General features: G+C 36.2%; 1 protein-coding gene across 4 annotated transcripts; it reads right to left on the bottom strand.

Annotated features, from left to right (window-relative positions):
• Positions 1-1,156: 1,156 nt before the first annotated feature.
• On the bottom strand, positions 1,157-15,358 carry LOC127445444 (coiled-coil domain-containing protein 149-B-like). 4 transcript variants are annotated; one of them, XM_051705520.1, is made up of 13 exons: positions 15,185-15,358; positions 10,686-10,847; positions 10,501-10,539; positions 8,315-8,422; positions 8,038-8,154; positions 7,688-7,860; positions 6,074-6,146; positions 5,878-5,962; positions 5,221-5,368; positions 4,757-4,833; positions 4,525-4,557; positions 4,141-4,227; positions 1,157-3,082 (listed from the first exon to the last, which is right to left on the bottom strand). In XM_051705520.1, the coding sequence occupies exons 1-13, from the start codon at positions 15,233-15,235 to the stop codon at positions 2,520-2,522; spliced, it is 1,716 nt and encodes a 571-aa protein (XP_051561480.1). In that variant the 5' UTR covers positions 15,236-15,358; the 3' UTR covers positions 1,157-2,519. The 4 variants fall into 4 exon arrangements, with proteins under 4 accessions (XP_051561480.1, XP_051561482.1, XP_051561483.1 ...); XM_051705522.1 differs by having other exon boundaries at positions 1,157-3,079; XM_051705523.1 differs by lacking the exon at positions 4,525-4,557.
• Positions 15,359-24,961: the final 9,603 nt, after the last annotated feature.

Genomic DNA, 24,961 nt, shown 5'->3' with positions numbered 1-24,961 from the left:
TCACGGGAATTCGGAGGATGCATGAGGTGTATCCGTCGTGGGTACTCACAACCCACAATTCTTTGCTTCAACGGAAATGTCTAAAAAAAAAAAAAAAAAAAAAAATGACGCCAATTTGCCTGTAAATATTATGTTCAAACGCAAGTAATGTTAATTCCCAAGTTGAAGTACCTCAGTAGATGGGTGCAGAGTATATAATATGCATAATTAATATATAATTAAAAAAAGTATTAGACTAAAGTACACCCGCAAAATCTATTTTCTTTTCTCTCTACATCATTATAATTCTCTTAAATTTTACCTCATACATTCCCTGCCAAAGGGACTTTGTTCCCTTCTCACTCAAAGCTCTCACTCTTGTTAAAGAGTGGCCTGCACCCGAGTCTTCTCTTTACTGTTGTACATGAAACTGGTGTTGAGCGGGTAGAATTCAATGAAGCTGTCAGCTGAGGACATGTGAGGTGTCTATTTCTCAAACTAGAGACTCTGATGTACTTATCCTCTTGTTTAATTGTACATCTGGGCCTTCCACGTCTCTTTCTGTCCTTGTTAGAGCCAGTTGTCCTGTCTTTGAAGACTGTAGTGCACACCTTTGTACGAAATCTTCAGTTTTTTGGCAATTTCAAGCATTGTATAGCCTTCATTTCTCAAAACAATGATTGACTGACGAGTTTTTAGAGAAAGCTGTTTCTTTTTTGCCATTTTTGACCTAATATTGACCTTAAGACATGCCAGTCTATTGCATACTGTAGCAACTCAAAAACAAACACAAAGACAATGTTAAGCTTCATTTAACGAACCAAATAGCTTTCAGCTGTGTTTGATATAATGACAAGTGATTTTCTAGTGTCAAATTAGCAATTTAGCATGATTACTCAAGGATAAGGTGTTGGAGTGATGGCTGCTGGAAATGGGGCCTGTCTAGATTTTATCAAAAATGACTTTTGACATCAGAAATATCCTGACCATACTTTGATCACTTGAATGCCACTTTGGTGAATAAAAGTACCAATTTCCTTACGAAACAGCAAAATCTGTAACTTATTCCAAACTTTTGGCCGCCTGTGTGTGTGTGTGTGTGTACACACACACACACACACATTGTATGATGTATTCCAACTCAGTGCTTTTGTGAATCAATTAATTAACCGTACAAATGAAGGATACATCCTTCAATTTTAATAATTTGCTGTTTTTACTGTAATTTACAGTGATATACTGTAAAGTGATCTACAGAGTAAGATGTTACACCAACCTTCACAGACCAAAGTTACAATTATAAATGTTGCAAATTATAATAAGACAAATGAAATAAGAAAAAATGAGGAAATAAATACATTAAAAATGAAACATAAAACAGTCACTTTGAGTACATGGAACAAGAGTTGTGTGTTGCATTTTACTCATGAATGAGATACCACAAGAAGGTTGAGAGATTAGAGTCACAAATCAAAACTATGTTTTTGTTTAGTTTTACCCACAAAAATACATCTCTTAAGCAATTATAAAGATATTTAAAAAGTCAAAACACAAATGTGTTTGAAACTATTTCACAATGGGAGAAAAAAAAAAAAAACACTCAGTTTTTTAGTTTAGCTGGTAGTATCATAGGTGCTAATGGCGACTGCACATCTAACGTCACCTGACATTCTTGATGATCTGAGATCACTGACAACCCCCAGAAAGTGATTTTTTCACAACATTGTTCATTTTAACAGCCACCTTGTGGTTTATATTCCATTTCATTTTAACATTTGGGGATTCTTCATTAATTCTCTTACCACAGTCATTTCCATTGTGTACTTTTATATTTCAAAGGGATAGTTCACCCAAAAATGAAAATTCTCTCATCATTTACTCACCCTTATGTCATTCCAGATGTGTGACTTTCTTCTACTGAACAGACAAATAAAGATTTTTAGAAGAATATTTCAGCTCTGTTGTTCCTTTCAATGCAAGTGAATGGTGACTAGAACTTTGAAACTCCAAAAGCACATAAATGCAGCTTAAAAGTAATCCATATGACTCCAGCTATTTGCATTCTTTATGCATATCTCCACCTACTGGGCAGGGAGGAGAAAGAAAAAAGGGAGGAATAAAGCAAAGGAAAAGACTAAATATATTTGCACAAAAAAAAAGAACTCTTGTGAACATGCATAGGAAGGATGTTTGAAAGTAGCTTTATAGTAAAAAAAAAAAAAAAAAGACTTAAATATTGTTCTGTTTCTCACTCACATCTATCATATCGCTTCTGAAGGACATGGATTAACCACTGGAGTCTTATGGATTACTTTTATGCTGCCTTTATGTTCTTTTTTAAGCTTCAAAGTTCTGGTCACCATTCACTTGCATTGGATAGACCTACAAAACAGATTTTCTTCAAAAAAATCTTTGTGTTCAGCAGAAGAAAGAAAGTCACACATCTGTGATGGCATGAGGGTGAGTAAATGATGAGAAAATCATTAAGTTGTGGGGTTTGAAAAAAATGGAGGTTATCTTTACACATTCTTGAATGACGTTCATTCCTGGTGTGATGGCTTTTGAGAAGGACGGCTTGTGTTTAGGGAAGCATGCTCAGTTTCTTTATCAACTGATTTTTCTGTTTGCTGTTCTGATGTACAAGGCTCAGACGTAGAAATAAAGTCAAAACTGTCACAAGTCTCTGAAGCCAAAGGTAGACTGTCCTCCTCAGAGTAAACAACAGGAACATCATTCTCAGCTTTTTGTTCTGAACTTTCAAAAGACACTTCCCTGTTCATAGATTGATGTAAAGGGCTTTCCAAATCTTCATTGTGTTGCCATACTTCAATCTCACATTTTTCCGATCCACTCTCAGCGAGACACACAGGCTTCATAGAGTCACAACAAGCAAGGGATTTACACTCTGCGATCACCACAGGCAGGATACTTTCTACTGGTTCACTGGATTGTGGAATTTGAGAGCCCGAATAGGTGGTGTTAAAATAACCACCCGTTTGGTTCAACTCAACTGCTATAGCTTGACAGTCATTTTGACTGATGTCTGCACTGAGTCCAGTGTCCTCTGTGACCTCTTCTCCAGTCAGTATCTCTTCATCTCCTACTGAATCAAGATTGAACACCAAAGATCATTACCAAGATGTCATTTTTAAAGAGCATAATTATTCAAAACTACAATAAAAACACATAAAAGTCTACATCAAACAGACTTCAGAAATATGTTATTGTTTTTGAAGACATTTTCAGTGGCCCAAAAGTGTTCAAACACTTTTGGACACTTAAAGAATCCATGAAATGAGTTTTGTGACTTTAAAGAAATAGTTCACACAAAAATGAAAATTCTCTCATCATTTACTCACCCTCATGACATCCCAGATGTATATGACTTTCTTTCATCTGCTGAACTCAAATGAAGATTTTTAGAAGAATTTCTCAGCTCTGTTGGTCCATACAATTCAAGTGAATGGGTGCCAAAAATGTGAAGCTCCAAAAAGCAAATAAAGGCATCATAAAAGTAATCCATGTCTCCAGAAGCAATTTGATTGGTGTGGGTGAGAAACAGATCAATATTTAAGTCCTTTTTTACTATGAATTCTCCTCCCCGCTCAGTCAATCTCAACTTTAACTTTCACATTCTTCATGCATATTGCCCCCTACTGGTCAGGGAGGAGAATTTCAAGCAACAAATTACTGAAATATTTATCTTTTTCTCATCCACACCTATCATATCACTTCTGAAGAGATGGATTAAAACACTTGAGTCTTATGGATTACTTTTATGATGCCTTTATGTGCTTTTTGGAGCATCAACATTTTGACACCCATTCACTTGCATTGTATGGACCTACAGAACTGAGATATTCTTCTAAAAATCATAATTGGTGTTCTGCAGAAGAAAGAAAGCCATACACATCTGGGATGGCATGAGGGTGAGTAAATGAAGAGAGAATTTTCATTTTTTGGTGAACTGTCCCTTTAAGTCAGTGTTTGTCAGCTTTGAGGCCATGTCAAATGCTAAATTACTCCCAAATGTTGACCAACAAAAAAATTAAATTTAATCTAATATATATATATATATATATATATATATATATATATATATATATATATATATATATATATTTAAAAAGAATTACTGGTACATTATATGTAATAACTCACCCACTGACTTTGGTGTTAGATGTACTGACTGTTCTGTGGTGGGCTGAACATGCTGAGAGTCACTGAGGACAATAACAGCTTTCCTTCCTGTCAAGGACATTCGAGCCAACACAAATGTACTATTATTCAGTGTATTTCATGCAAATCATAGCTATATTATAAGAATGACAAAACTTGTAGTTAGAGAGACTATATTTGGTTTAGAAAAAAAAAATGTAAATTCAATATTTATGCAACACTGTATATCCACATCTGAATGTAAACCACCTGACAAAGCCAAATACAAATGTGCATTTACATAGAAAGAGAATAAGTTAAATAAATCAAAACAAAGAGCTGCAGTAAAGAATAAAAGGCAAAAATGATACTGAATAGCAGACGTACTCCCTAGTCCAAGAGACACATTGTAGGTGATGCCTCCAGAGAGAAAAGAAGGAAAGCAGAAATGGGAGAGCAACAGGAAGTCATTTAAAAGCTTGAAGCAAGAGAAGTAGTTTCTTTTACAAAGAAGTACCCAAAATATAAATTGCGATTAAGAGCAAATATCCAAGCACTAAAATGCATTCAAATGATCAATGTGTAAAATGAAAACTGTGTAGGATTGGGTGTACCTTACCTGGCAGACTCCACAACCCAGACACTTCCAATGTTTTCAACTTCTTCTCAAGTTCTGCAACCCGGTTTCCCAGTATCCTGTTACACAAAAAACAATAGCTAAATTGTCTTTTTACTATTGCGTTAAAAGTACATGAGCATAAATGCATCTATGAATGTTTTATTCATCACTCCACAATCTTACTTAGCCACATTTTTTAGTACAGCACAGTTATTAACATATTCTGACACTAGAAAATGAGATTACAATTGTCAATTTTTGAATAGTGTTTTAAGATGCTTTATTGTTCAATGCCATATCAGCACCAAAGGCTATTTTCATGGCAAGAACAAGGTGGAATCAATCAATCAATCAAGCAAATCAATTAAAAATGACAATGAATAAAAGGATAAACAAACCAAACAAACAAACAAGAAAAATGTAAATCTATTTATCCTGATTCAAGTTGTAGTTTTGCAACATACTTGTTGGTTTGGCGTTGATGCTGAATTATCATGTTCTTCTCGTGAATGGTCTCCAGCAGAGCCGTGGCCAGAGACTTCAGGTCACTAATGGACTGAGGAGTGACTGGGAGACTGCAGCCATTCTCCTCAGACAGCAACAGCTCTTGCACTGAAAACATAACAGCCGTAGCTTAGCTTCAATACATTATTTTTTAAAAGACTTTTGAAGAATACATTCAAAAGGATAGTTTACCCAAAATTGAACATTCTGCCCATACCATCGTTATGGACTATGCTACCGACTTGTGCTCCGTTGTTATGTTGCGTCTGTATATTTATTAAGTTATATTGTTCAGTTTGCTTGTTTTGTTTAGATGCACTTTGTAAAGCACCTTGAGCATCAATATTATTCTTAGTAGTAGCAACACGGCTCAATTGCAAAACATAGTTAGTCATGTGATCTCAACGTGGTGGCCCACGAGGGAGCGGACCCACTCCATGTAGAATAAAACGGCGTTTTCTAGGCCACTGATATGACTGGAGTCTTCATCTCATGCGAGTGTACATTATTTTAATTCTATTTGTCAAAGCTACAATTTAATTTTATAAAAAAAAAAAAAAATTGTATTGTGTGCACCATTAATGTTACAGTTCTACTGTACAAGTCTTGTGTAGTACCTTGTTTGGCAGACAGGACACCGGTTAAAGCACTGCTGTTATTTTTGCCATAGACTTTGCAGTTCTTCTTGCTTTCTAAAGCACTCTGGAATTGAACACATTTGTACGTTCTCTACATTTGAATGAAGAATGACAATGGCTCCCCTTAAAGTTTCAATAACATGCACATCATTTCAGCTGTGTGTGTTATAAATACCTTGTACTTCATGACATTTGATTTGAGGAGACTGACCTCCTCCTGAAGCTGCATAAGCCGCTCATGCAGATATCTACAAAAACAGAGCCAAATATGTGTAGTATACCGTCAACCTATTAAACATACTGTATATCCACAACAGGACCAGCTGAAGTACCATGGGCATTTTGAAGGTATTAGGCATGTTTATGTTGTTATTTCAGATGTTATTCTGCAAAGCAGATATTCAGTCACCATGGGACTACCATGATACAATGAATGACTACTGTATATGTAAAGCCTGTAATTTTACCAGTACACCACCAGAGGTCAGTCTCGCCACAGTCACACTTGCATGCTTATAAAGGTAATTATTAACCAGTTAAAACAGTTTTATTTGCTTTCCATTTACATGTCTTTCAAACAGTGCTCTGAACTACTAAGCCATGTTACTGGTGGTTTTCTCCATTTTTGTGATCCTTAATCTTGAGTGGTATTTGCCCTTATATTTTGGATGTTGTTAAATGTTGCTGAAATGAACTTGGACTGGTTTATGGATTTTAGAAATGGAGTATAATTTATGTGTTAAATAAGAAACCTCTGCATATGGATCTTAAAGTGTTAGTTCACCCAAAAATGAAAATTTACTCACCCTCATGCCATCCCAGATGTGTCTGACTTTATTTCTTCCCCAGAACACAAATTAAGATTTTTAGAAGAATATTTCAGCTCATTTTGAAGCTCCAAAAAGCACATATAGCCATCATAAAAATAATCCATTTGATTCCAGTGGTCTAATGTCTTACGAAGCGAAACGCTGGGTGTGTGTAAAAAAAAAATAGATAACTATTTAAAACTTTTTTTTTTACTAACAATTCCGGCCAGCTTGAGGTTTATACGTTGACATGGGTGGAGTTCAAACTGCCTCTCGCACGTAAGCCGCCTCTGCATAGATATTTACACATACAGTAGATCCCATATCAGCAGCTGTTTCTATGGACCGTGGTACTTTATCGACACAAAAGGAGTTTATGCAGCGGTCTGAGCAAGGAGCTCGGTCTGAGGCATCTCCTCCACTCATTCACTTGCATTCAAACCGATTCAAACATCTCTCCTTGTTCACCGTTTCAAGATGGTGCCGCAGTTGACGAATCCAAACCAGCTAAATGAGGCATCTATGTATGATATCTATGCTCCTCTGTTGTAAACAACGCTGTGCTTCAGTTTTTTTCCCCGTATTTCATGTGTCAGTTCTTACGTGGACTTGCCAACACGCTTGACCTCGACCCTCATGAATTTTTTGTAGAAAAACATTTTAAATAGACAGTTGAATGGATTACTTTTATGATGGCTGTACGTGCTTTTTGGAGCTTAAAAAATGTGGCACCCATACACTTGCATTTTATGGATCCATAGAGCTGAAATATTCTTCTAAATGTTCTGAAGAAGAAAGTCGTACACATCTGGGAAGGGATGAGGATGAGTAAATTATAAGCCATTATTTTGGGTGAACTAATCCTTTAATCCGTGTGTGTCCCAAGTCATCCATATTACAATAACATGGCATATTGCTTCCTTGAGTCCTACTTTTAATGCTAAATGTACACGATGCATCCTGAGCAGGGTACCACTGACCTGTTCTCCATACATAGAGCGTCTATATCCAGGATGCGGTTCTCGTGGCTACCCAGGATGTGGTTAATTTCCAGATTTAGTCTCTGAGCTTTCTCCTGGTACACATTACGCTCTGCTCTCACATCCTGAAGTTCATCCGTGGTAGCCTTCAAGCTTTGTTCCAGCGCTTCATTCTACAACACAACAAGATAAAGTCACAAAACAGATTTACCTTTGGTTTTCTATATTTTTCTAAAATGTATAGTGTCATCCCATGTTCCACGGATGAAAGCAAGTCATTTGGGTTTGGAACAAAATGAGAGCAACTAAATGTTTTCATTTTTGGGTGTGGAATGCCGAGAGCAATGCACCTGTTCTCGAGCTGTCTCTAACTGCTGAACAAGATCTTCTCTCTCGTGGGCAGGAAAGTGACGAGCCCCCACCTCCTCGTCCCCCAGACGTTGCTTTGCGATGGTCATCCTCAGCAGCTATGGAAGAAAAATTTGGCAGATATCTGTGCCACCACAATAGTGATCAAAATCAAAACATTTCACTCAATCAGTTAAAAATGAACCATGCAAATGTCTGCATAAGGTTGAGTCATACAATGAAAAGAGCAGACCTGTGTGTGCATAGTAAAGCCCATACCTTGTTATCACCCTGCACCTCTGTTAAACGTTGGTTCAGTTCCTTCAACTGTTCGCTCAGCTGTTTGTTCTGTTCTCGGGAGTCCCTAAGTAACTGGGCCAGATTGACCTGTAGCAAGTTAAAGACATCAGTTGTACAAAAGTCTCAACACTGGGTTGGCTTCATAATGCATTACATGTTTTGTGACCATATAGTCAAATGATCTGTAGTTTTATGCATATGCATACTGGAGCTTCTAACAGAAGATTTACCTATATTTAAAGGGCTAGTTCACTCAAAAATTAAATGGCTATATTGGCTATATATGGCTCATATTGTTCCAAACCCATATGACCTCCTTTCTACTATGGAATACAAAAAGAGATGTTAGGCAGTATATTAGTCTCAGTCACCATTCACTTGCATGGCATCTTTTTACCATACAAATGAATAGTGACTAAAGGCCCCAGCACACTCACAATAAAGTTCTTCGTTCTTCGCTCAGAGACAAAAAGAAGTTTGAAAAAGCTGAGCAACGGCATACTGTTTATGAACATTTAGACATCCGCAAAGCTGCTGTGGGAGGAGTTTAAAGGGGTATATTTAAATATAGAACGCTCAAGACTAAAACATCTACTAATATGACGTTATTAATGACTTCATGCATAATTCTATGAGTAGAATTCACATGAGATCAGTAAAAGGAGCTGTTTTAACAACTCGATGATGATTTAAATTAATATATATCCAGTAGTAGATAATGTGTACTTTAATGGTTACCTTTTGCATTCATTGCACTAATGCGCTAACGCTATACACAGCCATAATATGCGCCGATTACAATCTGTTATTGTAATTAATGATGAAACGGATACTAATGCAAAGATGGGTGTATAAAAAAGTGTTAATGGGCAGAATACAGATAAAAGAATGATGATAAGCATATCTTACTTTAGGCAGATGTGTGAATCGCTTTCAATGCAGATGGTACATGAGCGAAGCAGCATATCACACAACAGAGTGAATGGGCACTTATAAGGATTTGAGTAGATTTGATTCCTTTTGTAGACTAATTAAAAAATAAAAATTTGCATGACATGGTCTTGGAAAATGTGTCTACGTGAACAGTTTTACAGATATAGGTACATTTGCACCAGCTCACTATTAACTCTGCATGCCAGTGTGTTCATGTTAACTGATCTTAACTGACTGATTGGGAATTAGTTGTCAGCCTCAAAGTAGGTGGAGCTCCAGGTCACATCTCCCAACCAATGGTAGTGAGTGTTCAGCAGCTAGTAAAACTTTTTCCTGAAAGTTCTCCCCTGCAAGCTGTTACTAACCACCAAAACAAACTCAATATACCCTTCTTTTGGGCTGGATTTTATTCTAAATGACGTCACACCCATTCGTTCTTCGATTTCATAGGAAGTACGCAGTGGCCTTTAGGCTGTCATTTTGCTTAACATGTCCTTTTAGCTGTGTCCCAAATGACACACTAAACACTTACGAAATGTACTATGCACTCAGCCATGTAGTGTATGAATTTTCAAAGTGTAGTATCATCCCAAATGGAACACTTAACGTTTTTTTACAACACGGAAGCATTCGCCATTTAACAGCTGACAGAAGTGATGTTTCAAACCCAAGCGTTGTGTTGAGGCTAGCTTTAGCGCACTATCCACCCATAGTTCAACACTTATATCTCAATAATATTCATATTCACACAGCATGGTATGATGGTAAAGCGTTTAACTCACTTTTGTAAGGTGCTGTCTACACAGAAGTTTCGCTAGTTGTCATATTCTCCATTATTTACAATTGTTTTGCCAGATCACCATCGCTGTCGGCCCCTTCTGTTATGTATGGAAAGTCGCCTGTGCTGAGTGCGCGAAGTGTCCAACATTCCACACTCCGTTTTGACGGTCGAAAAAGTGCATCATCCGGGTACTCGTAGTAAACTTCTTTTTGTTGCATTTTCAATGTAAACATACTACTCGCACTACATGCACTTCAAAATGACGTAAAATAGTGCAGAAGTGTGCGGTTTGGGATGCACCTCTTTTGTGTTCAAGAGAAAATAGAGAGTCAAACGGGGTTGGGAAAAACATTAGGGAGAGTAAATGAGGACAGGATTTCTATTCAGGGTGAACAATCCTTTTATACATAATTTATTGTTGAAAGTATATTAGGTGTAAGGTCAGACATACTTGTTTTCTTTTTTCAGGAGGCAGAGAGGGGTCACCATCCTGTCAATTAAAAAAAGTTCATTTTAATGTTAAAGTCTTGTTCTCATTATAATGTTAAAATCTCTAACTTTACAATTCAATACTGCGGTTTAATTTATTTGAAATATATTAGATTTAGAATGGAATTAATTTACTAAAACACATACTATGAGCTCTCTGTACTTTTTCTTCAGCCCTTGATGGCGCTCACGGAGCTGGTTTGCCATCAACTTGAACTGATCTCGTTCCTGTTGGCAGGTGTCCAGCTCTTTAGATAAGATCAGCAGTGCCTCTTTCTTACTCTCCAGCTTTCTCTTGCACACCAGGAACTGGGCACAGAAAGAAAACAAGTGTTTTAATGCTTCGGATGAACGCACAGGAATAGGCCCACCCAAACTGACCCAGTTCCACCCAAAACATAAAAAAAATAAGAGGCATAAACTGTAATTAGTGATTGACCTATATGGGTTTTTTAATGGACGATGCCGATATCCAGAGAGCAGGGTGGCCGATAGGCCGATACATTTAATATAAATAACATAAACATAAAATTGCTAAAAAATGAATACACTCTTATTTAGCACTATATTTACTCAATTTCACACTAAACTTTAACTTTGTAAAAAATAATCTAAAAAAAATAATATTGTATTTTAAATGGTAGACAGCAGTTTCTTCTGATTTCTGTTTATTCATCAAATTTTAGTAATTTATTTGCACATGAAGAAATTGTCAATATATTAGGAAGAAGGAAATAACAGTACATACAGTAGTCCAGCAACCATGGATGGCATGTCTACATTAGCAATACAGAATCAAACCAATTGCACATACAGTGCATAGTGAATAAGACATTTGTTCACAGCACACGTGAAGCGCTTTTACTTTGAAGTTGCACTCGCGCTCGTGCGGATCCAGCATGAGCAGCAATCTCCTGACAGTTTAAACAGCCTGGATCACCTACTTGGATTGTTACAGACTACCGTCATGATTTGTGAATCAGAGGAACTTTTGACCCTGATGTTTTTGATTCTGGGTGATAGAATACACACTTCAGAAGAGGATATTAGATGAGCGCTCAACAGGAAGAAATAGATGGATATTCGTGAGGTATTGATATTTGCCTTTTATCATTAGAAAAGTTACAGGGAACTATTGAAGAGAGGCTGACAGAATACCTGCTTCAGAAGAAGATTTATGAGCATTCCACAGGATGCTGGACAAGCTGAAGTTGTGTGAGGTTGGTTTATTATATATGTTTATTACATAAACGAGATATGCACATATTTGCAGACAGTATATGATATTAGTTTTATAGATATTTGCCTTTTTATAAAAGTTACAGGGAACTGTTGAGGAGAGAGAGAGGGAGAATGAAACAGGTGAGCACTTTAACATTATGAGCTCAAACACATCTGCCGATGCTCTGATATGCGGACCGTTTAAATGACACTGTGTTGCACACCGGTCTATTATTGCAGTAACATGATGGCACACAACAAAACAAACCATGACTGGTCATTTACATGTCTCAGTCATTTCACATGCAAGCAGGCGATTCTCAGCACCCTCAAGAAACAAATTGGCCAAAGGGGAAAATTTATAAGCCGATGCGATAATTTAAAATTCAGAATATCAGCCGATTTATCGCCATCTGCGATATATCGGTCGCCCACTATTTCTAATACCTGAAAATCATTTCTCAAACAAATCGAAACAAATTAGTGAAACTGAGTTAGAAAATAATATAATAAATAAATAAATGGCAATGTCATCTAATTGGCTGTCAATCAATTACTATAGAAACGTCATCTGAACGGTAATCTGCTGGTAAATTACTGTTTGAACATGGTGAAGCAAACAATAGTTTTGAGTTGGTTTTTTTTGTGTTTGTTTTTAGAAAAGATGAATTTCTACTGTACATTGTCATGATGTGCACAAAACAAGAGATAACAAAGGTAACGTAATGGAAATTAAGTCAGTTTTATTTGAATAGCACTTTTCACGATACACATGCTGCAATTTGTAAGCTGCATAAAATATTTGCCATCCATTTTTACTGTGACCCATCCAAAGTAATTTTCTGGCTACGCCACTGGATGAATGCATTAGTCATCACTGCAAGAACAAAGTGTGGTCTTTTATTAGCAATGCTTCGTATGGCTCATATGAAAACTATTCAGTTTTAAGGCAAAATTACCATTGAAAAGGTTGACAATTCATTACACTTAGGTCTGGCTGTAACTACTATGTTTCAAAAATGTATTCTACGTATTATGTAAAATGCCTTCAGGTGGCCTGTATATTTTACCTATCTACCCACCCACCTACCTACATACACCGATCAGCCACAACAGTAAAATCACCTGCCTAATAGGGCTGGGTGATATATCTTAAAAAATTATATCTCTATACTTCTCAGCAAATTGACGATATTCTATATATATATATATATATCTCGATAATTATGTATTTGCTCTAAAATGGCTCAAATTCTTTTTTTTTTAATCAGAGGAACCATCATTTCATCTAAACAGCCACTGCAGCCAAGTAGATTCAATATTTTAAAGAAAAGAAACACAAGGGAGAATGAAATTCAATCATTTTCATTGATATGCACTTTATATTATATTGCATATACAATGATACATAGTAGCTTAATAAAAATCATTATTTACCTTCATATGTTTTTACTAATACATTTTTGTGAATGAACAAGGTGTGCAAAGCTACTTCATTGACTTATTTTTGAAACCCCAGTTGAACATTGCATAATACTAAATTATTACTGTGGGACATATCAGGTTTATTATTATAATATAATGCTTAATTATTATTCCGATTATTAGATTTGCATTATACAAAAGTAATATATTTCTGTCCTGTTTACTTCTATAAGTAAAGCTTTTATTTTGACACCAAAATGGAAATGTATATTTGACAGTTTACAATGTTCCGCATTTCCTGAAATGCTGTAATATCTTCCTTTTCTGTTATACAGTGCCGCATTTGAAGAACTGTATAATATCTTGTAGCGGTTACTAATGTTTGGAATTGCGCAAACGCTTGAACCTGCTTTACTTTGATTTCACAATGCTCATGAACTGATCTGAGAGCGCCACCATGCGCGTGCACACAGATCAGAGTGTCACTGGTTTGTTCTGAAACACAAACAGACCGTGTTTATCTGTCTTTAAATCGCAGCCTTTTGTGGATTAATAATCACATATGACCAACTCACCATTTTGATGTTATTTTGATTAATTGTGCTGCCCTGAAGGATCGTGAAATTAGTCTACCGATGCACTCTTTATGAAATTTAATGGCCAAATGAAAGCACATTAAAATCATCACGATATTCACAATATTGGTCAATTTTATATCGTCAGCAAAATTATCTCAATTATATCATTAATATTCGATATATCGCCCAGCCCTACTGCCCAATATTGTGTAGGTCCCCCTCAGTAACAGAAATACTCAAAACAGGCCATCTGGCACCAACAATCTTGCCACAGTCCAAATCACCGAGATCACATTTTTCCCCATTCTGATGGTTGATGTGAACATTAACCGAAGCTCCTGACCCGTATCTGTGTGATTTTATGCACTGCTGCCACACAATTGGATGATTAGATAATCGCATGGATGATTGTTGGTGCCAGACGGGCTGGTTTGAGTATTTCAGTAACTGCTGATCTCTTGGGATTTTCACACACAACAGTCTCTAGAACTTACTCTGAATGGTGCCAAAAACAAAAAAACATCCAGTGAGTGGCAGTTCTGCAGATGGAAATGCCTTGTTGATGAGAGAGGTCAACAGAGAATGGCCAGACTGGTTCGAACTAACAAAGTCTACGGTAACTCAGATAACCGCTCTGTACAATTGTGGTAAGAAGAATAGCATCTCAGAATGCTATTCTGAGATGCGGGTTGGCGCTGTTTTGGCGGCACAAGGGGGACCTACACAATATTAGGCAGGTGGTTTTAATGTTGTGGCTGATCGGTGTATAAAGTTAACATCTGAATAGATTATTAACATTTTACGTCTACATTAAAGAATAAATTTAGCTTAAAATGCCTGTCACATTTTGTCATACTCATGTATGCTTACCCATAGGATATGTAGTAAATTATTAAATAATAATAATTTACATGTCACACTGGAATATCGCAAAACTGTAGTTTAAAACCAGTATTTTCTAGATCTGTCTATCTTTCATTTCTTAATTCTTAAATCTTAATTCAGCACCGATGATGGATCTTGACGTAAAAGATGGAGAGACTTAAGTTAATCCTCAGCAGATAATGTCGTGTCAGACCTTCCTTCTTTCTGATTTTATTACTATACGAGGCATTTAATAAAATACTGAGTGCTTTTCAACCAACCCACTCTTATTGGTGAGATGGACGATCGTTCTGGAGTGAGTATATAAAAAAACAAAACACAAAAACATGTAAGTTAGACGCATAGCTTTAACGTTTTTCTGAGCGGTACATCAGCGAATCACACTGAAAACCCCTTGTATTTACATTTAGAAAACCCCTTGTATTTACCCTGTCGTCGAGTCTAATTCAAATATCATCTAGTGAGACATAATGTTATTAGGATGATTCATATGGTGCAGAGAAGCGTGAGGCATCAATAACGACTGCGTTTTCCTACCTCATTCACCAAACCTTGCCAATCGCTTTCGCTTCTTCTGGAAGGATTCATATTCGCTCTTTAAATATCCCTCGAATAAATCATTCAGGGGGAAAAAACGAATTTGTCAAGGCATAAGCATCGACACGATTACATGTTTCAGGATTCATCAACATCACGTACGCTACATCACTTCCGGTGTTATGGATCAACTTTGGATCATGTTAACTGGGGATGTGCGCGTGAATAATTATACTTGCCTTTTCAGCAGACTCATAGAATGTGAATTACCAAGGGGCCAAGAAAAGACGTTTTGCACATCAATCATTATTAACCTGCTTTGTATGATCGATGTATGTTCTAATGAATTTCACACAATTTTAAGAGTTTAACGGTTTCACAGGGTAACATCAAAGCCTTCCTAGCAAGTCAGTCCACTGTCGGCCATCTTTGGAATGCTCTCGGAAGGCTATTTCAAGTCATGCCAGTGCAGCTCCTATCTACTTGAATGGAGAAAGACCTAAATCTAAAAAAAGATTGGTCAAGATTACGATCAAAGAGCAATAAAATCTGACAATACTGGTATCATACATGGTGGTTCTTTGCCTCATATTACGCAAAGAAATAAAAAACCAACGCAATTTTCCCGGCTTGTATAGCTAATGCGCATGCGCGTTGTAGAGTTGATTGAGAGGTGATGTCTGTATTTAAAAGGTGATTGGCTCTTTTAACTGTAAGTCGGGACTTCCTGTCTACATCCGTTGACCGTTGGGCGCACAGAGCTGTCTGGTTGAGCGTTCCCATTTCTCCCATTCATTTTAATAGAAGTGGCCCGTCTCTGCTAAATAATCTCTGGTAATATGAGATTGTTATGTCTAAAAGACTGAATGTCTTTTATTTGCAACATTAAAGCATCATAGACTGATATACTCTACTCTTTAATTACTTTTATAAAAAATAAAAAAATAGCTTGATAAGTTGATAAAACAGTTGTTCTCGCTTATTTAAAAGACATGTCTAGTGGTAGCATGTTTGCTAATCATGCTTACGTACTTGAGATCAATTTCCCTGAAAGCATTTGCATTTTGATTTAAGTTGTTATAAAAGCATCATTTACTTTTCACAGGTTCTGTACATGACAATGTTGTTTGATAATGAGTGCCCATGACACTGCCAAAAGATGATCTTTCAATGATCATCTTTTGCAATTTTTTGTGGAGAGCAAGTACAAGCAAATTGGCCAATGGGTGAGAATAAATGATACTCTCAGAAAGAATGAGAAAGTTCTTCAGAAACATAATGATTTGGTTTGTTTGGCATAATCATAAGATTTTCAATCTTAGACTACCACCCCTGGAGTCGCGAGTTCGAATCCAGGGTGTGCTGAGTGACTCCAGCCAGGTCTCCTAAGCAACCAAATTGGCCCGGTTGCTAGGGAGGGTAGAGTCCCTTGGGGTAACTTCCTCGTGGTTGCAATTAGTGATTCTCGCTCTCAATGGGGTGCGTGGTAAGTTGTGCGTGGATCGCGGAGAATTGCATGAGCCTCCACATGCTGTCAGTCTCCGCGGTGTCATGCACAACAAGCCACGTGATAAGATGCGTGGATTGACTGTCTCAGAAGCGAAGGCAACTGACACTTGTCCTCCGCCACCCGGATTGAGGTGAGTAACCGCGCAACCACAAGGACCAACTAAGTAGTGGTAATTGGGCATTCCAAATTGGGAGAAAAGGGGGGAAAAAAGAAGGAATATTTGGTCCCTTTAAATCCATTAAATTCCAAGACCTCTTGGCCTAAAGATGTCAAACCAACTGCAAATTACTCAGCATATTATATATATATATATATATATATATATATATATATATATATATATATATATATATATATATATATATATATGCAAACTAAAGTATACTACAAAAAAGAAGAAGCTTTGTGCTGTGTAAGAAGTGTTTTGGCCATTGAGTTTAAAAGATTAATAAGAGTCTATCTAAAAACTTCCAAAGAAAAACTCTAAAAAATAAAATAAAATAAAATAGGCCTTGTGTAATAGATGTAAAACTATTCTGAGTAATTTGCAATTGGTTTGATATCTTTAGGTCAAGCGGTCTTAGAGTTTAATGGTTTTAAAGGGACAAAATATTCTATATAAAAACTACCAAAGAAAAAATTCCAAAAATAAGCCTTGTGCAATAGCAGGAATAATATTCTGAGAAATTTGCAGTTCGTTTGACATCTTTAGATCAAGTGGTCTTGAAGTTTAATGGGTATGAACCCGAATATCCAACGAATGTCAAACGTAAAACTAACTTTACCGCAGTTTGTTTTCCATAGCGTTTTGATATTGTAACCAATCCTAATAATAAACAATTACTGTATAGCCTAATATAGAAAAGATGTGATAAATGAGATAAGATATTGGCTATAATATATTTATTGTAGCGTATGGTGTTGATTGTAATAACTGCTAATAGATAAATCTAAATATTCACATTATTAATACAATTATTTTCACATTTTGATGAAATAATGAGTTTGAACTGGGTCTCTCTTAGAACCCTTATCTCCATATAAGGCTACCTAAAAACAACATCACTTCACATTACTCTACATAAATAACAGTGTTATGAACTGACCTATAACCCCCATTAATAACAAATAACAACATTCGCAATAAGACCCCTTGCACTGACCTGCATAATTAACTATTCAGCTGCAAGAGCAAGCTACTCCCCTAAACGGCAGCAGACTTAATATCATTTAAATATAACTTTTATACCCTAAGAAATGTCTGCTTTCACTGTTGCTTACTTTAAATGAAGGCTCTATCTGTGACATTGTGCTTATGTAGTACACCACTACCTCTGATCTTGTTTTTCAAACTGAAGTGCTCTGTCACTTAGAATGATGCTGCTGACTGTCTGGTAAAATTATCTTTGCAAACACAAGCAGTTTCTCACTGTCAAGGAGTGTCTCATCTGGATTGTCAATTTAAACTTGCTTCTTATTATACTGTATGTTTAGGCTGATAGGATGAAATAGTGATGTATTCAGGAAAACTGAGCTGTCAAATATTTTATAATGTCCGTGCAGTTGGCTTCTTTGTAAGAAAGAGAAAATGTAAACATGCAAATGGATAGATTCAATCGCTGACCATGATATGCGATAATTACGGGACTAGGAGTGTCAAACCTGTGATATTATCAAAAGGCCTGAATTGTATCTCATGGAACAGCCATGGCAACATATATATCATCTTTGTGAAAGAAGATGTCAGCTGACATTGATTGTGAATTCACTATCTGATGCTGTACAAAATCTAGGGGGCAAAGAAACAAACATACAGTAGCACATTTATACTCATGAAACAATTAAATTTTCTTCACACCTAATAATTATAGCACAACCTTGGCAAATATTTTACCATGCCATTGTTCGTCAAGATACTAGATGGCATGATCCAATTAGTGGTCGACTGATACAAGTTTTTCAATGGCTGATGCCGATATGATATCTAGAGAGCAGGATGGACGATGGCAATATGAATGCCGATATTCATAATATAGTTTAACAACAGCAGATCAGATTTACCAAAATTTTGTAAAATAATTTACTAAAAAAACATAAATTGTTTACTATTCATTTGAAAATTCATTAGTAGATTTTGGAACTGACACATGGGAAAGTTAACACATCTGTTGACATGCCAAGCGAACACGGTATTCGGCCGATGTCCATTATCGCAAAATGGCCAATATATCGGACTATAGATTCGATAGGTCAAAATTTTGACAGAACAAAATTATATTAGATGGACCATAGATTTATGCCAGATGTAGTTACCTGTGAAGACACACTTGCTGTGTTTTTCTGAGACATCCTTTAGTTGGACACCCTTTACACCAGCTGGACTGGCACAGTAAACATCTGAGATTGTGGCATTGGATTTCTTCAACCAGAGCATCAGCCACATGGACTCACAGTCACACTGGAACATGTTAACTCGCAGGTCTTTGTTCATAAGAGAAATTAAAAAACTTATTAAAACTGCAAAAGAACAAAACCATATAGACATAGCTTTACTATATAATCGCAATATCAGTGTTTCCCACATTGTATTCCAAGTTACAACTAGCTAGCATAGTACATTTAGGTGGTAGCCTTGATAACATGATGGTAATGTGCACATCATTTACTAATTGTGAAATGAAGAACTCACAGTTCAATCAAAGAGTGCAGATCAGAAAAAAAGACCTCTTGGAAGTGTTTTGATATTGTTGTTTGCCAATGATATGTAAGAACAGGCAGGACAAGAGTGGAAATAAATTAAGACAAATGGACAAAAGACATTTAAAAGAGTCGATTATATTTGAGAATGAATCAGGAATTTGGAGCAGAAAAATAATAAAAGTGTAGACAACAGCAACAGAAACTAATAATGTATCATCACATTATGTAGTGACATTGGAAATAAAATATTAAACAAAAAGGAGCATGCTATTTTACCAGTTCAGTTAAACATTCTGATGTGATGCCTGCCAGATAGTGTGCATGTTACACAATATATTGAAAATATGAAATGGAAATCCCCAAACTACCTTGGGAATATGCCTCCACATTGCTTATAGTGTATTATAGCATTGGAACATGTAGAAATTATTTGTAAATATGTATGAACAACACAACATGAAATGCAAAAAACTGAAAATGATTTAATAAAAAGCTGGCTCGGAACTTTCCTTTAGTAATAGCAAAAGTACACAGCACATGTAATGCAAGATGGCAACGTTTGTGGGGCAAGGCTTTAATAAGACACTTATTTTAGCTATATTAATCTTTATATAAACAAAAATGCATTCAACTACGATTATAAGTTCACCTTGCCTCACAGCACATTACATACTCACAAATTTGTGAGATCCCGAAGTCCTCTGAAGGCATATTTGTTTATCTCTTCAATCTTGTTACCCTCAGTGAATCTGGTCGGTCAAATAAGATGAAACAGCAAACTGCACATGTCCAACTTTATTTATTCAAGCACACACAGATAAAGCAGGCAGTCAGTCTGCAGGGAAATTGAACTTACAAATGCTCCAGGTGAGGAAGCCCAGAGAATGCATCCTCCTATGGCAGAAAGTGAATTTGAATTAAGGAGACTATAAGGTTGGAAAATTGCATTGGTTAGACTTTTGTGAAGATACCAGAATCTGCATACAGTTTATTATCCATAGTACAGAAATGGCATAAATAGTCACGTGTAGCCTAACCTTGAGCATATCCCAAGATTCTGTTGCAGATATTCAGGTAAATCTAATGTGATGCATCAGAGTGTTCACCAGTAACTGCAGAGAGGGCATGAGTGAGAACATAGCCTCCTTAACTTCTGGGAAACTGCAGTTAACAATACTCCTAAATAATACAAATAAATAAATGTATTGACAAAGTAATAACAGCTTCATTATGGTACTTCTCTTTTTTATTACACCAAACCCTGTGGTACATTGCACGCAACACAAACTTGACGTTAATGTATCGCACTACGAAATACTCTGTGTTTGATAATATACAACTGAATATACTCAGAACATAATATTGCACTTACAGAGAGTTGATGTCACTCGGAATTGACCACGGGAGGAAAGATGAGCCGACGCAAATGATAGAATCTGACGTACAAGTGCATCCTGAAGGACATTTGAATATTCGCTTCGATCGAGACAGTTGAAGTGAACAAATGAATAGTAAAGTTAACAAAACACACTTTCGAATGAAAGCTAGCTTAGTGTTTGAAAGATCTATGGCTTTGAAGTAGAGATGCAAACCAAAAGCTTCCCTGTCCCGCACGGCTCTGTGAAATGCTGCATGAAGGACTGACTTCAGCAGCTTTGATGCAGTCAGTGCTTTTATTAAAGCCCATTAAAAGAGGCCTCAAGAGTCCAATACATTACCCAACAGTCAAATCATACCGGTTGTTTCTGTATGTTATCTTAAACTGAGAAGTGTGACGCAGAGACAGGTGAAGGGGTCTTGCAAATTATTTAAATTATTGCTTTTAGGACATTCATATTTTTTTCTCTGCTTCAGGCTTATAGATTGAGTTAAAAATTATATCAGCACTATGGACATCATAATTGTGTTGATGCTTCCTCTGTAGCCTATGTGGAGTGGAGTATGTCTGAAAATGCACAGCACAGATTTAAACCTTAAATGCATGGGTATTTCGGCAAACATATTATTACACTCGGTTCGAGTCTTTAGTGACCCGGCCGGCATGTAGTATATCTATCACAAATGTATCTGCAAAATGCCCAGATATTGTCAAATTTTCAAAATATTTCATTTCAAGACAATTAGAAAATAAAAGAATAGAACATATTCTGATATATTTTGATGTTTTATTTTTCATATATTAAAGAGATGTTGCAACGAGATTCATTACTTCCACACTGAAATTTAATGAGACACAACTGGCTGTCAAAAACACATTGAGCTACGCATAACACAAAAGCTACACACAAGCTATACATATGTATTTTCTCTGTAGGCACTTTTTGAGTCTTAATAGATGCACAACTTACATAAGAACACTCAAATGACAATACTCATATCATACTGTTTATGTGTTACACTTGCTATAGTTTACTTCTACATTGCTGCTTCGTCAAATAGCTGTCATATGTAAATCAAGTCAATCACTGAAACATCAGTGCCACCTTGAGAAAGAAATAGCATGTGTAATATGCATGTGTACTCGCATATGGAATACTGATAATTCACCATTGTCACATAGAAATTCAACATGATATAGTAGTCATATAAATATAGTACTCATTAGTCTTGTAATAAACAAAGAAATATGTATGTGATACTGTAGTAAACTCATATAGATATGAAATAATCATAAAAATATGACTTATGGAAGCACAAAAAAAAAAAAAAAAAAAAAAACACTATTACATATCTCGGGTCTTTAATGACCCTATACATTTTTGGTATTTAAGCAGTCATCAAATTTTTATTTTTATTTTTGTTTGTTGCACTATTCAGAAGAGAAGGTTGAAGAATACTATAGAGGAGTGGGCATGACTCCAAAAAATGGAATGGTGGGTGGAATGAGGTCCTTGGTCACTAAAGACCCGAGGTATGCATTAAAGGGTTAATAGAGTAACGTTCATTGACCAAAGTGCAATGTGTTGTAATGATGCAGCATTTCATGCATGTCTTTTGTGTCTTATTTTGTAGACAGGAGTATCAATACACTGGAATTAAATAAAATATATTTGCTAATGTCCTCAATATTAAGATACACAATCTATGCTATGGATTGAGAAATGAGCTAAAGCTGTAATTATGAAATGACCAATACTGTAAATAGATCATAACTGAAGATGTGAGTGTATAGCAGTGTGCATGAACAGTAATCTTTCAGTTTCAACAAAATCTTTAGCAACTGAAAATGAACACTATATGGCTGGCAAACAATGGACACTATAGCTAGCATTAAAGATTCACAACAAGCAGATCTGATTTCAGCATGTAGGCACTTTCTTTCTATATGTAACCAGAGGAGGAGCTTAAGTGGATGTCAAAAGAATCACTTTCATTATCACAATCTGCCTTGTTTTATTGTATGGCTCTTCACTCTTAAGAAAAAATGTATCAAGCAATGCTGAAATCTTTTATTTGGTTCGGATTGATCTCATGTTTCTGAACTTTATTTAATAATTATCATAAAACAACAATTGGGAGAAAAAGATGTCAGGATGATTAATAACCATCTTTACAGTATTCCAAGTCAACATGAAGTATGATGCATGGATATTTCATGGGAATGCTGGAGCTTCCTAATTCCTTTTTTTTGTGTGGTCCAAATGAAAGAAACTAGTCAGATCCAAATGTGGTTTATCATACTTATCCAGATAATCCTGTAAATGCATATGGACCTTAAAGGAATAGTTCAACATATTTTAGTATAGTTGGTCATATTTACTGACCCTCATGTTGTTCCAAACCCATATAACTTTATTTCCTCTGTGGAACACACCAGAAGGAGACATATTAAAGATTGTTGACGGTGCTCTTTTGCATACACTGAAACTGAATGGGGACTGAAGTTGTAAGTCCCTAACATTCTGTGTAAAATCACCTTTTGTGTTCCATGAAAGTAAAAAAAGTAACAACAGGGTTGAATTAACATGAGGGTGAAAAAATAATGACAGAATTCTAATTTTGGGTGAACTTTCCCTATTGTTTCTTAACACTTTTAAAGAGATAGTTCACCTAACAATGAAAATCCTGTTGTCATTTACTCAAACAGATGTCATTTCAAATCCATATTACTTTCTTCTGTTGAACACAAAAGGACACATTTTGAAGAATGTTGTCACTGCTTTTTCCCTTAAAATGGTAGTGACAGGGGACTGAAGCTGTCAGTCCCTAATATTCTACCTAACATCACCTTTCATGTTTGGAAAGTACAGGTTTGGATCAACATGAAACTTCTCTTATCATTTACTCACCCTCATGCCATCCCAGATGTGTATGACTTTCATTCTTCTGCTGAACACAAATGAAGATTTTTAGAAGAATATCTCAGCTCTGTTGGTCCATTCAGTGCAAGTAAATGGTGGCTAGAACTTTGAAGCTCCAAAAAGCACATCAAGCCAGCATAAAAGAAATCCGTACGATTCCAGTGGTTAAATCCATATCTTCAGAAGTGATAGGTATGGGTGAGAAACAGCTCAATAGTCCTTTTTTTCTATAAATCTCCACTTTCACTTCCTTATTCTTCTTTTGTTTTTGGTGATTCACATTCTTCGTGCATATTGCCACCTACTGGTCAGGGAGGAGAATTTCTAGGAAAAAAGGACTTGAATAGGCCTTTTTCACACTTCTGTCTTTCTCGCTTTGGCCATTGCAGGATAAGCTTACTTCAGGTATCAACAACAGCCATTGAAACGTGAGCAAGATCTGCAGAAATCAAAGTCTTCATACAAATTAAATAGCATATAAATGTTTTAACTGACTTTATGCATTGTTGACGGCTCTACAGAGCTCTAATTAAGAACTTAATTATGGAACAAGAACATTCTGACAAATTTGAGGAAGGCATAACGCAACTGAATCCAGTATATTTACGGAGATATTCGAGCTGCTATGAGCACTTTTGTTCTAGTCCTAGATGACACGGTAATAAATAACTTGTGAACTCTCTGTCATCATTCTCCCTATCTTTATGGGTCGGCTCTGCATTTTCGCAAATGAAAACAACACGTTGTGTGCGGAGAAAATCACCGGCAGCCAGCTTCCCTCCCTCATACACCTGTACAGCTCCAGTCCACTGTGAGAAGCAGGGCAGTGTAGATCACATCTGAATAGTGGGGGTTAAATATTGATGTATGAATAAAAAAAAAAAAATTTAAAAAAAGAGACTGCAGCCTGAGTTGCTGAATCAGTTCAGAAAAGATGATAAATAATTCCTGTTATTATTATGTTGTGAATCGTTGGAAAACAGACCATACAGAAGAGGTAAGAAGCGTTATTCAAGACAAATGTAAACTAAAGTAATGGCCGCAAACCCGTAGTGTAAGAAATTTTACCCTGCGCTGATGTAGTTTCCGAAAATTCTGATTCTTGTGAAAAAGGCTAATGCTGATCTGTTTCTTATCCACACCTATCATTTCACTTCTGAAAACATGGATTGAACCACTGGAGTCGTACTAACTGCTTTTATGCTGCCTTTATGTGCTTTTTGGAGCTTTAAAGTTCTGACCACCATTTACTTTCACCATTGAAAG

This window comes from Myxocyprinus asiaticus, chromosome 8 (assembly GCF_019703515.2).
Source record: "Myxocyprinus asiaticus isolate MX2 ecotype Aquarium Trade chromosome 8, UBuf_Myxa_2, whole genome shotgun sequence".
Classification (NCBI taxonomy): Eukaryota; Metazoa; Chordata; class Actinopteri; order Cypriniformes; family Catostomidae; genus Myxocyprinus; species Myxocyprinus asiaticus.
The sequence above is the reverse complement of the archived record's forward strand: the minus strand, read 5'-3'. Positions and strand labels throughout refer to the sequence as shown.

What these genes read in the sequence shown, in the direction of transcription:
- LOC127445444 (XM_051705520.1), bottom strand. Translation starts at nt 15,235, where the DNA reads ATGAATCCTTCCAGAAGAAGCGAAAGCGATTGGCAAGGTTTGGTGAAT. An exon ending in CTCCTGAAAAAAGAAAACAA is followed by an intron (nt 8,423 to 10,500) that starts GTATGTCTGACC and finishes AACTTGCTACAG; the next exon opens with GTCAATCTGGCCCAGTTACT. An exon ending in GCTCTATGTATGGAGAACAG is followed by an intron (nt 6,147 to 7,687) that starts GTCAGTGGTACC and finishes CTGTTTTTGTAG; the next exon opens with ATATCTGCATGAGCGGCTTA.